The 13,307-nt window shown below is 42.5% G+C and overlaps 1 protein-coding gene across 4 annotated transcripts in view; it reads left to right on the plus strand.

Moving 5' to 3' along the window:
* PRKAG2 (protein kinase AMP-activated non-catalytic subunit gamma 2) overlaps positions 1-13,307 on the plus strand; it is a gene marked incomplete at its 5' end in the record, with an annotated part of 225,434 nt that overhangs the window by 161,879 nt on the left and 50,248 nt on the right. For all 4 annotated transcript variants that reach the window (XM_080611091.1, XM_080611092.1, XM_080611093.1 and 1 more), the window contains one exon: positions 12,254-12,335. In XM_080611091.1, the coding sequence (XP_080467217.1) occupies positions 12,254-12,335 (82 nt within the window). The remainder of the gene's footprint in view (positions 1-12,253; positions 12,336-13,307) is intronic.

Below are 13,307 nucleotides of genomic sequence, written 5' to 3' on the forward strand. Positions count from 1 at the left end.
GGTCTCCCAGTGCTTTGGTTTCCTGTCTATGAAAAAATGGGGTTAAACTACTCTAGGTCAAAGAGATGTTCTGATGATAGATACATTAAAAAGTTCTACAGAACCCAGGTAGCTTTTGAACAGCAGCTGCCAGTGGCTTAAGATAAGTTAAGCATAGGAGCATGTGTTGTGTTTAAAGTTTGTAGGAACAGGCTTTTACACTGCAGTCTGTAATTGTGTGTAGGGAGCTATGATGTTTTCAGATAACATCAAGATTTACACAAAAGATCACTGTAAAGTAGGCTGCTCTTCTGAGCCCTAGGGAAGCATGTCAAGAAATAATTTCAGCTTTTGGCGGACATTTAACTACAATCTGCAAGTTTACACACTTAATGAACACAGTGTTTGCCATATCCACACTATAAGCATCCACTGGCCATGAATACACTTTTATATATGCATCTCCACAGGCTCTGCAATAAATTCAGCATGATAGCAGGCTTGCTGGAGGTGTATCTCTGGCCTTTAGCATGGAACTAATTTAAATTTTGTTAAGTTCTAGTTCCTGGAATACAGGGAAAAGCCTTACCAGTTTTTCCATGTCCTTTTATGATATTGTTTGTAGCCATAAAACATTTAGCTCAGACACCTGATATGCTTCTTGCTTAGCACAGTCCTTGCTTCAGTCATTCCAGACAGTGTCAAACCACAGAACCAGTAGAGTGGACGATCTGGTTTCACCTGTAGTGTACCTGAAATGATGGAAGGATATAGTTAGGAGGCTGTCAGAAGGGAAAACATGCATGACAGAAGGAAGGTATCCATTGCATATTGCTCTCACTGCAGGCTTCTTTTGTGTATAACAATAAAAAAGAAGCAGTGCACAAAAATTAGGTCTGAAGTGATCAGGAGTAGATCTGGAAGTAATTCAGGAAGAGGGTTATGTTCCTCAAGCTGTGCAGATTCAGTGCCATCTCAAAACCAGCTTTTTGTCAAAAATCAATTTATTGGAGATTACAGGTCAGTTGTAGGCTCTGTGTTGAGGGAAGTTTATTAATATATTGGTTTGTCTATTCATAATAGTAGCTACTCTGAGATAACAGAATTCACAAGCTTTAGTGGGACCACTGATGGCATTCATGCCTAGTTTGTCCGCTGTGGGGTGGGCATGAAACCTAGTGCAAACACACAAGCCCTGAGTGCTATGAGGAAGTCCTTCTTTGGTGTTTAAAGTCCTCCAAGAACTGCACTGAAAAAATACTTCATTATCTTTGCCTTCCTCTTTCAGATAGCCTTCTAATTCTCCTTCTGGATTCCTATTGAGTATTGAGAACCTCAGTCATGATAGGCTCTGCAGAAAATGGTCACCTATAATGCAGATCATTTGCTCCATGTTTAGCCTTCAGTTACCCAATTCTTAGTGCAGCTTGTGCCACAATGTGAGTTATTTGTTCAGTCTAGGTCTATGCAAAGTTCTTTAAGAAGTTTTGTTGAGATTATGGGTGATTCAGCTCTAAGCTGGTTGTCTCTATTTTTCAGTAAACCACCCCTGTAACTTTGACCTGCATCATCCTGCTAATATCTGGGCTCAACAGATCTGCTTCTACCCTTTCAAAACTGATGATGATCATGAAAATTACATTTCAACGGTAGCTACTAATAGGTTACTAGAATTTCGCAAAGTTTACTCAAGCCTGAAGTGCAGTATCAATTAACTTCAGGCTTTGTTAGGGAAAAGGTGTTTCATTTTAAGCTCAAAAAATATCGACATTGAAAGCTAGCGTAATTAAGAGTTTGCACAGTGAAGTCACTATCCATGACCGAGGCTTTGAAATATAACACTAAGATGAAGAAAGTGAAATGGTGTATAGTAAATGTGTTTATTTAAATCAGATTTGATTTTTAAAAATGCATTGTTCTCAATGGCCTCTGTTCTGCAGATTACTCATGAGTACTCTGGCCTCAATCCATCTGAAGTACTTAAGTGCATAACTTTAACACAAATAATTCATAGCCAATGGTAGTGAATGAAGACCCAAGTAAATGTGGGGCTCACACTTTCTCTTCTTTTCCATTAACTTTAAGTTAGTGGATGTTTACCTGGTTTTACCATTAGTATTATCTTAATCTGTTCTTTGGGTTTATTTTAAATGTACAATTGTCACAACAGAATATCTACTGTAACCATGCTTATTACCTGATTACTACAGCTTTCTCCAGCAATAATTTCCCCTTGCCCTTAACTGTGCCCCTCAGTGTGGTAAGAGGTAGGTCCTATTTCAAAGAGACTCAAGCATATGTGTGAAAACAGCTAAAGTGTATCTTTTCGAGTATAAACAATAACAAACATTTAAGACAAGAACACTTTAAAACTGGGAAAAGATAAAAAATAAGTGGCATCCCTGTACTTGCAGAATCAGGTAACATGCTTGTAACATCTTAACAAACCCAGGTGAGTTCCTCACAAGTACTTAACTTTTTGAACTTTTGTTCAAAAGGACAGAATTTAAATGTCGGACTGTTTGATTAATAGCATGTCACACTGATAATGTTGATTTGGTCTCCACCTGTATTCTACACAAGTAATCTGAGGAATTACTACTGGCCACAAAGACTTATGTAGGGAATGTCTTTGATATCCATGACTCAAAACTCTGTCTTATCTGAGTTGCAGAGTGATACAGGATCAGACACACAGCTAGAGATTACAGGTTATGTAAACAAATCCTGCCTCTTCTCCACTTCTGTCTTGACTTCTCTGTAAGGATTTAGCTGGGGATCTAAACATTCCTTGGTCTTTTACTTCCTTTGAAGTTTATTTTTTAGAAATCCTTGACTCTTCTGTCACAATTCCATTTTTTATTTTCCCAAAGTGAAGTGCTGCAGGACACTGTGTGCAAGATGGGTTCTCTGATCCTGGCGTTAGATCAAAGGAAGTTCTGTAAATCTATCCTGTTTCTCAATTAAGTCAGTTAATTGGGATTAACTGGGATTAAATTGCAAATTCATTTCCATACAGAAGTATTTTGGAAGGGCTCTCCACTAAAAATGTGAAATCACTCTGCACATTCAGTTCACACATCTTCAGGGTAAACAGATTTCAACACTCAGTACTCTAACTGCAGTGAAGATTTAGCAGTTACATCTTTCCTAGTGCTGAATGCACTCCTATATTCCTCTTTTTTTTTTTTTTTTAAGGATTTGGCTAAATTTGATTGTTGTTCCATTTATGTTATCCATTTAATCTACTAAAGATCCCCAACTGTGACTGCTCATCACTAATAATTAACTCTGTAAAGTAATTAATATGTTTTTTATAATATTTTTATAATATGAATTAGTAAAATGTGTTAATATAATTAATATAATATGTTATGTTTATCATGCAGGGAGGATATCAGCAGTGGAAGGCTACTTACTAGTTATAAAATATAAAAGCAATATGTAGTTGTTCTATATTCCATGTCAAGAGACTCCTGCTTAGGACCCCTGGGTGAGTCATATTCTGATGATACTGAGATGAAGAAAAAAAATGCTTTAAATGCAGAGTTCTTACCCAAAGGCAAACTCTACCTGAGCTGTTTTAAAACAAAATTGTTAGAGCCATTATCAGCCTCACCATGCAGTCTTAGAAATACACATAGAATATATAAACTTGCTCCATCGCTTCCTACCTGATGCAGGATAGTTCACAGAATCATAGAACAGTTAGAGTTGGAAGGGACCTTGAAAATCATTCCAACCCCCCTGCCATGGGCAGGGACACCTTCCACAAGATCAGGTTGCTCCAAGCCCCGTCCAACCTGCCCTTGAACACTGCCAGGGACGGGGCAGCCATAGCTTCTCTGGACAACTTGTGCCAGGGCCTCATCACCCTCACAGTAAGGAATTTCTTCTTAATATCTAATCTAAATCTACTCCTTTCAGTTTAAAACCATTCCCCCTTGTCCTGTCACTACATAGTTGTGTCTCTAATTTCATCCTTGCAGACTAGGGACAGAGCACCAACTGACCCCAGTAAGGATCCAGTGGAAAACACGTGACGCCGGTACAGCGTACATTGCCAATGCCAGGGTTTGTTACTGGGTTTGGTTACTGTGTTCTAAACAAATTGTAATCTCTGAGTTGTCACTATCTTCCTTTATATATGCTACACACTGACATGATTATAGCATTTAGTATTTCAAAAGCCTTTTAAGACAAGAGCAAATTTTATTGCATTCCTTCCAGTATAGGAAGAAAAATTTGAATCCAGTGGTTTATATAAGGCATCCCATTCCTTACTAGTTTGTTTGATGCTGGACCAGAGGTTCCTTAGAATAAATTCTTAGCAACTACAATTCCTGCATAGGTGCTGTGTTCATTATGAGTTTTTCAAGGTAAGAAGGACTTTATATCAGAACCAGGCCCAGAGCTCTTCACTGGGACTGCCCATGGTCTGTCACCACATAATGGGCTCACAGATGCCTCACTACAGCCAGCCTTTGCACCATGCAGTTAGCATTCTTAAAAGCAGAAAGGATCCAAGATAGGATCTTATCTCAGCCTCATGGATTCTAATGTTCTCAGTGGTTGTAAACCACTGATATCAGTTATCACTCTCTAGCAGAAAACAAGTAGGTGTTTAATTTTCAGTTTAACCAGCAGATGAAACCTTTTATTCCTGGTAATTTCCATCTTTTTCCACTTCATGGACCAGACTAAATTGAAACAAAACTAAGCAGTAAGTGTTTAAAATTAATTCTGCACAAACAGATTGCAACAGAATAAGCATATCTATGACATACATTTGGAAAAAAATCTAAGTTGTTCATTGACAGCTCATCAGGAGAAGAGCTGTTAACTATTGAGTTGTAGAGAACTGTAATTGTAGGAAGGAGCACTAGCAAATGGTGGGAAAATTACCATTTCTAGTTTACTTTTGCATTCAAAATGGGTTTGCCTTGATTTGCATTTAGATGGGAATTCCTTCTTGTTGCTCTTCAATCCATTAGGCTTTATAAGGTAAGTAACATTTTTTTCTGCTGAAGTATTTCGAAGGGCATTGGGTTTTACTGCTGAACAGGAGCTAGGAGGTGGCACCCCCAGCACACCAGTATTAAGCCTTCATTGATCAGAATGAAAGGAGTAGTAGAAAAGTCAGGAAGAGGTTTGAGAAAGGCAGCCTTGAATTCACCTGGAAATGCCTGTTTCTAAATAAGAGCACAGGTGACAGTTTTGTTGCAATGCTTGAATAAGTGTGTTCCACACTGACTTGCGATTTGCCTTTTTATAGGTTGTTCTTTCTATTCCTACCCAACCATCAAAGACTATTATGTAATCTTTATTATTATTCAAACAATGTTTACTTTAGAATTTTTCTAATTTAGAATTAAGGCTACGTGTGTGAAAAGGGGGCAAAGCAAACTGACATTTCTATTACATTGGTAGTAAACTGGCTTTTGTACAAAACATACATAAAAGACTTCTCTTGAATTATCATACTAAGAATAAATACATTTTTCTAAAGATTGGACAAAAATGGAAACAAAAGAAAATAAGTCTGGAAGGACATGAAAATTTGCTTTTATCTCACAGCACAATCAACTATATGTACGGGATTACCAACAAATGTTTTTTTAACCTGTTGCTAAAACTCTCCTGTGACATATTTTACAGTCTTTTTCTGCAAAGTGTACTGGTGCTTCACTGTTGTTTTGTTCAGAAAGTTCTCTCAAAGTCCAACCTAAGACTTCCTTGCTAAAGGCTAAGTAGATAACTTCTTATCCCATAACCAGTGGACCCAGAAGATACTTTATCACTTTTGTTCTTGCAAAAACACACTCAGGCTGCTGAGATGGGCTTGAAGGCCTTAATGCCACTTTGCAGGCATCTTTGCCAGACCTGGGTAAGAATTTCAGCAGATGGCTCAAGAGATGTGCCCCGAGGGTCTTGTCCATCCACTCATGGGTGAAGAGGAGGTTGTGCACCTCATGAAGCACTGAGTGTACCAAGTGCTGTACTGCTGCTGAGCTTCCAGACCCACTTTGAAGTTGGCTGCATTGGAGAGGGGACAAAGGAGAGTTGGTGAGTGAGTAAAAGCTGCCCTGTGTGTTCCTGCTTAGAAGCATTCACCAGGTCCTTTTTAGCAGGGTCTGTTGTGGTAGGATGAGGCGTGATGGCTTTAAACTAAAAGAGGGGTGATTCAGGCTGGATGTGAGGTAAAAATTCTTTACAATGAGGGTGCTGACTGGCACAGGTTGCCCAGAGAGGTGGTGGATGCCCCAGCCCTGGAGACATTCAAGGCCAGGCTGTATGTGGTTCTAGGAAACCTGGTCTAGTTGAAGATGTCCCTGCTCATTGCACGTGGTTGGACGACATGAGCTTTGAAGGTCCCTTCCAACCCAACTATTCTATGAATCTATGAGTCTATGTTTGGAGATTGCCATTACATTTTCCTTCAGTTGTATTTTTTTTTCCTTAGTCTAAGAAACTGGGAGCTTTTCAAGTCCTCCTTTACAGGTCATGTTTTCTGAGCTCTTAAATCATTGTTGTTGCTTTTTTTTTTTGGACTTCCTTGGCTAATTCTCAAGTTCAATACCCAAAACTGAATGCAGTATCCCGATAAACTGGCATCTAGCCAGGGAACATGTAGAACAGATTCTCTATGTCTTACCTATAACACATTTGTAGATAGTGTAGTTTTTTTCCTCCCAAGAATCTGGCATTATCTGACATGTTTTTTCATTCTCAGGTCTTTTCCTTGCATCACTGCTGCAAGCCAATTCCTTCCCATTTCATTTTTGCATTTGATTACTTTGTAGCATGCTCTACTTACCCGTATCAAAGCGACTCCTATTTTTCAAAGCACTGCAGCAATTCTCAAGATTATTTTAAGTTCTAAGGCTATCCCTAAAAGAGCAGCATCTCTTACCATTGAGTCATTTGAAAATATGATCAGGTTATTCAGTATTTCTTCATCAAGTCATCAGTGAGTCACTGAATGATATTAGATAGAACACAGACCTCTCTGGAACTGTGTCTTCAACTCTTCCAGGTCAATACAGAAATCTTACTACCTTCCTTGTGAATATTGCTGTGACCTTTAGCATTCATTTCATCTGGACTGTCTGGCCTGCTTGCGTGAGTGTCATGCAAGATAGTGTCAGAAATCTTGTTAATTCGTGTTGCCTCTGCTTACCAGAAGCCACTTACTATAGTGACTGAAGCTGCCTTGGCATTGTTTATACACTTTGGCTGTTTCTGATGATCTTTCTTCCCCCTAACTACTTAAAATGGGTATATTTGTTCTCTTATCCATCTTGGAATAAAAGTTACACTTTACAGTTTCTAGTTTCTTGTCTCCCTCCCCTCCTTCCCTTACAGATAATATGGCAGGCAGAATGAACCTGACCAAATGGAGGTGTAGAGATCTAATCAGTACAGTGACTGTAAATCATAGAATCACAGAATGGTTTGGGTTGGAAGGGAGTTTAAAGATCATCTAGTTCCAATCTCTCTGCCACAGGCAGGGACACTTTCCACTAGATCAGGTTGCTCAAAGCCCCATGCAACCTGGCCTTGAGCACTTCCAGGGATGGGGCAGCCACAGCTTCTCTGGGGAACCTGTGCCAGTGCCTCATTACCCTCATAGTGATGAATGTGAAGAATTTTTTTCTAAGCTCTCACCTAAATCTACCCTCTTTCAGCTTAAAGCCATTCCCCCTTGTCCTGTCACTACATAGCTTTGTAAAAAGTCCCTCTCAAGATTTCTTGTAGCCCCTTTAGGCACTGGAAGCTGCTCTAAGGTCTCCCTGGAGCCTTCTCTTCTCCAGGCTGAAGAAGCCCAGATCTCTCAGCCTGTCTCCACAGGAGAGGTGCTCCAGCCCTTGGAGCATGTCTGTGGCCCCTAAATCACTTTATCCTAAGTAGTTGTCTGAAATAGGTCAAGTGAATGATGCCCTAGAAGTGTTTGTTTCTTCACTGGTTGCAGAAGCAGCAGCCTAGGGTAACCTGTTTAATATGAAAAGCTACACAGTAGGTGTCATTCAAAGTGTTTTTGTATAGCTGGTCTGATGACTGCCATGGATAGATCCCTATCCCAATGGATGCATTCCTGATAATCCAGGGAGACAAGATGGCAGGAAATAACATAAAAAATAATCTGCTGCTGCTGTTAATTACTGTTCTTATCCCTGAACTGTCTCTACAATTGAAATACTTAGCATGTTCTGATGAAAATAATGGGATTCCTTCAGTAGGACATAGGACTAATAGGACTCCTAGGTTATCAGATAGGTTTTAACATATTCATTATAAGTGCATATATAATTTACAGGACTGACTTTACTGCCACAGAGCATTAGTCACTCCCTTTACCCTAGAAAGCTACAGAAAACAGGCAGAAAAAAAGTAAGGAGTTATCTACTAAAATCTGCATTCTAGCCTTCCCGGAAGTCCTAAAATCTCTTTTGTTTACATCCATCTTTTTATGACTTTTGCTGTTGTATCAACCATGACTTGTTTTACTTTTCCTCTACAGAGCTGGCAGTGCTGTATTAAGATTCTGTGTTAGTGTTATGTCATAGGTCCACGGGTTTTGGCATAAATAATGCCCCTGTAAAAAACAAACTAAAACCTGGCAAAGAAGAAATGTATTCAGGCAGGTTTGGTTTTGCATATATTTCTCTTTTGAACTTCTATATATAAAATCTATTTTGCTTAGCAATACTTAGTACATGAAGTATGTACTGTCTTGTCCCATTGGGTATCTCAAACACTTAAAATGGGTCACATGACACACTCTGGTAGCAGACTTTTAAACCACAATCTAACTAGGTTACAGTTACTTAAAAACTCCTGTGGCAGTAGAATAAACAATCACAGTGAACAGGTATTGAAACGTTACGCTAAATAGTATCATCTTAGTGAGAATTATAGGTCCTTTGAAAGACAGATCTTTTTCCTATCTTTAACCACTAATCTTTTTTGTAGACTGGCAGAGTCTGTAGAGAGGTAATACCTAAGACTTGTAAAAATACCTGCTAATTTGTCTAATGCTGTGTAGTTGACAAAGAACAACATGGTGTTTTCACCACTGATTTAAGCTGATTTAAGAGTGGGCTGCTTCCAGAAGGTGTGCTCCCACTGTCACTCCTGCCCTTAGCACTCCTTATGCCTGTGATAACTGCTACAACCACACAGTGAGTTGGACCAGGAATTGTTCTGGGCAGAACCCAATCTTTCAGTCCCTTTGGTTTTCAGCTGCACTAATTTCCTGTTCTTGGTGTAGCACACATGCCAAAAGGAGCTAGACTGCAAAGCGAGGAGCAAAATGAATGCCATGATCTGCAGCTTGTCCAGAACTGGTTTAGACAAATTCTAAGACTGCAGGCAGACTGAAGGATGGAGTTTCAGCCTTTAGTTTTCTATTTCCTTTGGGGGTTTTGTGGGCAGTGTAGATGTTACAACATAGATACAATGTTACCATTACAAATCTCTGTTACATATTAAATTACTGCCTTTGTATTATCTTTTCTCATAGTACTCTTGATTTGGATATAGATTCTGCCACTGTAAAACCCTGATCCTGCAGTAAGCTCTGAGGTTCACAGCACAGTGTAGCCTGTTACATGAAATAGGTGTAACTGACTTCTCACAAACATACCCGTGTTTTGTGGCAAGTGAAATGCAATGTGCAGCTTTAAAGACTCAGTGTCACTTCCAGCTACAACCAACCTTGGAGTTGTATTTCCTCATGGCTGGTGCTTACAAGATAATTATGGGGAGTAAATACTTGGGTGGTTTTTTTTGGTGTGTTTTTTTTTTGTGTTTTTTTTTTTTTTTTTTTTAAAAAAAAAAACCAACAACAAAACAACCAAAACCAAACAGAAACATGACAGCTATTTCCAATCAGATATATTATCATCTTACTCTTAGTTAGCAAAAGAGGTTGAAAACTCTTACCAATATTAAGGTACATGATAAGGAAAATAAATTATTTAGAGCTTTTAAAGATAGCTGCCAGAGATAATTAAAACCTTCCAAAGCATTTTAATTAACAGGCTGAAAATACTATGAATTAATCTAAACTGCTTTGCTATCTTCTCTGACTGGTATGAGTATTTATTGAAATCCCAGAAATCTTTTAAAAATACAACCAGGAATTAAATAGTTTAGGTTTTATTTTTGTTTCAAAGAATTTTACAGTAAAGAACTGGATATTGTTAATGTCCTCATCTATCATTAAAAGTGTCCCTATAAAGAGGCAGCTTGGGAAAAAGAAGCTGTCACCAGCAGTTAGCTTCCTTGCTTGAAACTTCTCTGGACTTCAGAAATTACAAACATACAGCTTTCTGTTTTCACATGATTTGTGGTTCTCCTCCCATCATAGCTTTAAATTACCTTTCATGCTTTCCTATATTATACGCACACTGGTGTGCTACCGTAGATCCATTCTACCATCCCCTCTTGAAAGACTTGCTGAGCTTTTGAAGCTTGAGCCTCTCCTTAGGCACCAGTAGATTTTAAATGTTCTCTAATGGTGCCTGTGACTCTTTTGGAGCACTATGCATGTGTGTCTGCCCACAAGATCTGTGCCATTACCAAAGAAATAATCTGTTTACTCACCTCTACAGCATCCATGTCTGAACTGGTCCTGCTGGGCTTCCTAAATAGTCAGTGGGGACCTATTCATCATAGATAAGGAAGACTAGCTATAACTTACCACATCTCACTGTCTAAGGAAATCTAAATTATGAACCTATTTCAAGTATTTCCTTATTTCCACTGATTCTGCTGTAGCCTGGTGTACAAGCTCAGATGCAGACCTGTAAAGCTGGGTGCAACAAACCCCATTCTTGGTAAGCAGAATCTCTTATGGTGTAAGCTCCATCCTTCAGACACCAGTAACAGCAAGCGGTTTGGGCTGTCAGCATTATCTGCTCAGGTGCTTGAGGCCAAGCAAAGGGCTTTATACCACTTCATACCCAGCACAGCCAAGAACAGCTCTGAAATACCTGCCTGTAGTGACAGCAATGGTGGGGCTGTCAATTTGGGGTTTTTTGTTTCTTCAAGAATGATTTTTAAAGAAGGATCATCTAGTCGGATCCACTGCATAAGGTAAACTAGAATTTCACTAACCCAAGGTCAAGCTCCCCTAACTTGTGGCAGAGCTGAAACATGTAATGAGGAGCCGCAGGGCCGCCTCCCTCCTCCTCCTCCTTCTCAGGGGACTGCTCCGAGGCTAGCTACCGGCTTTGGTAGAGCCGCGGGACTTACATGGAAGACGCCGACATTCGGACTAATCTGGAATTGTAACTTCTTGAACGTTCTAAATGGACACGAGCGCGTCTGTTTCCAGAGCGGGTACCCCGCTATGGCGGCTCGGCCCCGTGCGGGGGTTCCTTCTCACACGCGGGGGAAACCCCTCATCACCACAGCCTTTCTCTCCCCGCCTCCCCCCCCCCGAGGGCAGTGGAAAAGTCGGCTTCCCCGCCGTTGCCTTGCAGGTGAACGCGCGGGACTATACCAATCCCGCCTTGCGGGGGGAGCGGAGGGCTTTCCTCCCCTCCGCCTCCTCTTGCAGCGCTCTTGTCCAAAGCAGCCAGGCGAACAGCCGAGGCTGCAGCAACGGCTGCAAAAGGCGGTTGGTTTGGCAGACCTATTGGGGCAGTAAACCTCTCACTCCTATCCCTCCCTTTTTTGTGCAGAAATGGTAGCTACCTTCCCCTCCCGCTGCTGACCAACGGGCTTGACTGCAGCAAAATGGAATGTACCAATCCCTTCACCGGAGGGGGGAGAGGCGGGGGGGGAGGCGGGGAAGAGGCGGTGGCGAAGTGTGGCGGGAAGCGCTGTCCAGCGAAAGGGCGCCCGGCCTCCCCGTGCCCCCACCGGCAGCCAACTGGCGCTCCCTCCGTGCGGGGGGGAGGCGGCCCCTCCGGGAGGCACGGCCGCGGCGCGCCCGGGGGCCGTAGGGTTAATGGGCTGGGCGAAGCCACCGCCCCCACGGCGGGGGGAGGAAGGCCGAGTCTCGGGTCCTCCCCCTTCAGTGTGTGCGGTGCGTGTGTAAGAGGCAGCGCGCACCGACCGTGCGTGTGGGAGGCCGAAGGGTAGCTGCCGCCCGGCCCCAGCTGTGTCTCGCCTTCTCTCCCCTCAGCGCTCGGCGGGAGCAGCGCCATCCGCCTCCTCAGCGCTGCCACTCCCCTCTGCTGCGCCGGGCTGCTCCGATGCTGCCGCGGGGCCGGTGAGTCCGTGCCTGGATGCTCATCTCCTTCTCCTGTCTTCCCTCCCGCAGGCGGCGGCAGCGGCTCCGGCTCCGTCTCAGCTCCCGGCCGCCTCCGAAGGGATGCTGGAGAAACTAGAGCTCGAAGATGAAGGTAAAAATTAGATGAAGGGGGGGCCCGGGGACACCCCCACGCCCAGCGGGGCGTGGGCAGCGGGAAGGGAGCGGGGTATCCCCGTCGGGGAGCCTGCCCCGTTGCGCGCCATGCCCGGGCCGGCCGCGGTGCCGCCGCCAGCACTGGCCGTGTCCTTGCAGGGCGGGTCGCCATCCTCCCCCTTTCCCCCCGGCGCGGTCCCTCTGCGATGCTTTTGTCCCGGTGGGTGCAGCCAGGCTGTGGCTGCAGTCGCGCTCGTCCTCTGCATTGGAGCCGAGGGCAGCACATGTCTGTACCTCCCCGGCCGCGGCCGCTTCGGCGGGGCATGCTTTTCATCTACGGTTCCAGTCAGGACTGAGGGGAAGGCAACCTTCATGACATGCCCTCTTCCTCCGCCTCCCTGTAAAATACTCATTCTTCTCGAATACGTCTGCGATACCAAATATAGACTTTGAGAGCGAGGTGCGAGCGGTGATGGAAAGCTTTTTCAACTCAAGCTTCTACTCCTTACAGTTATGCATACATGTGTTTAAAGCGGACAGCTGTAAACTAAATTTTCCTTAAGTGGCTGCTTTCTTACGTTGCTCTTGGCTGCCCTATAAAGAGCTGCAGCTTTAACGGAGTGTGCTGTTATTGACAGGGAAACTCCTGGAAAGTTTTTCTCTTGTGAGCACGAAACTGTGCTGTGGAGAAGCATGGATGTTTTTCTCGAGCTTACCTCTGAAAGATCCGTACGGGATATCTCGAGCATTCATTTTCAGGAGGGATTGGATTAGTGGATGCAAATGTGGATGTATAGCTAATCTCTGTGCTCAGTATTGTAAAATGGCAAAGGCTTCATGGGATATGTTGTTTTTTTCTGTAGTTGGTAACAGCTATTTGTAAAATGTAGGACAAATATTTAAGGAAAACTTTGAAAATAGTAGGCTGAGTCATTCTGTGAAAAGAAATAGCTAAACTGGTATGCTAATA

The sequence above is a fragment of the Psittacula echo genome, assembly GCF_963264785.1.
Source record: "Psittacula echo genome assembly, chromosome: 2".
In the NCBI taxonomy this organism is placed as follows: domain Eukaryota; kingdom Metazoa; phylum Chordata; class Aves; order Psittaciformes; family Psittacidae; genus Psittacula; species Psittacula echo.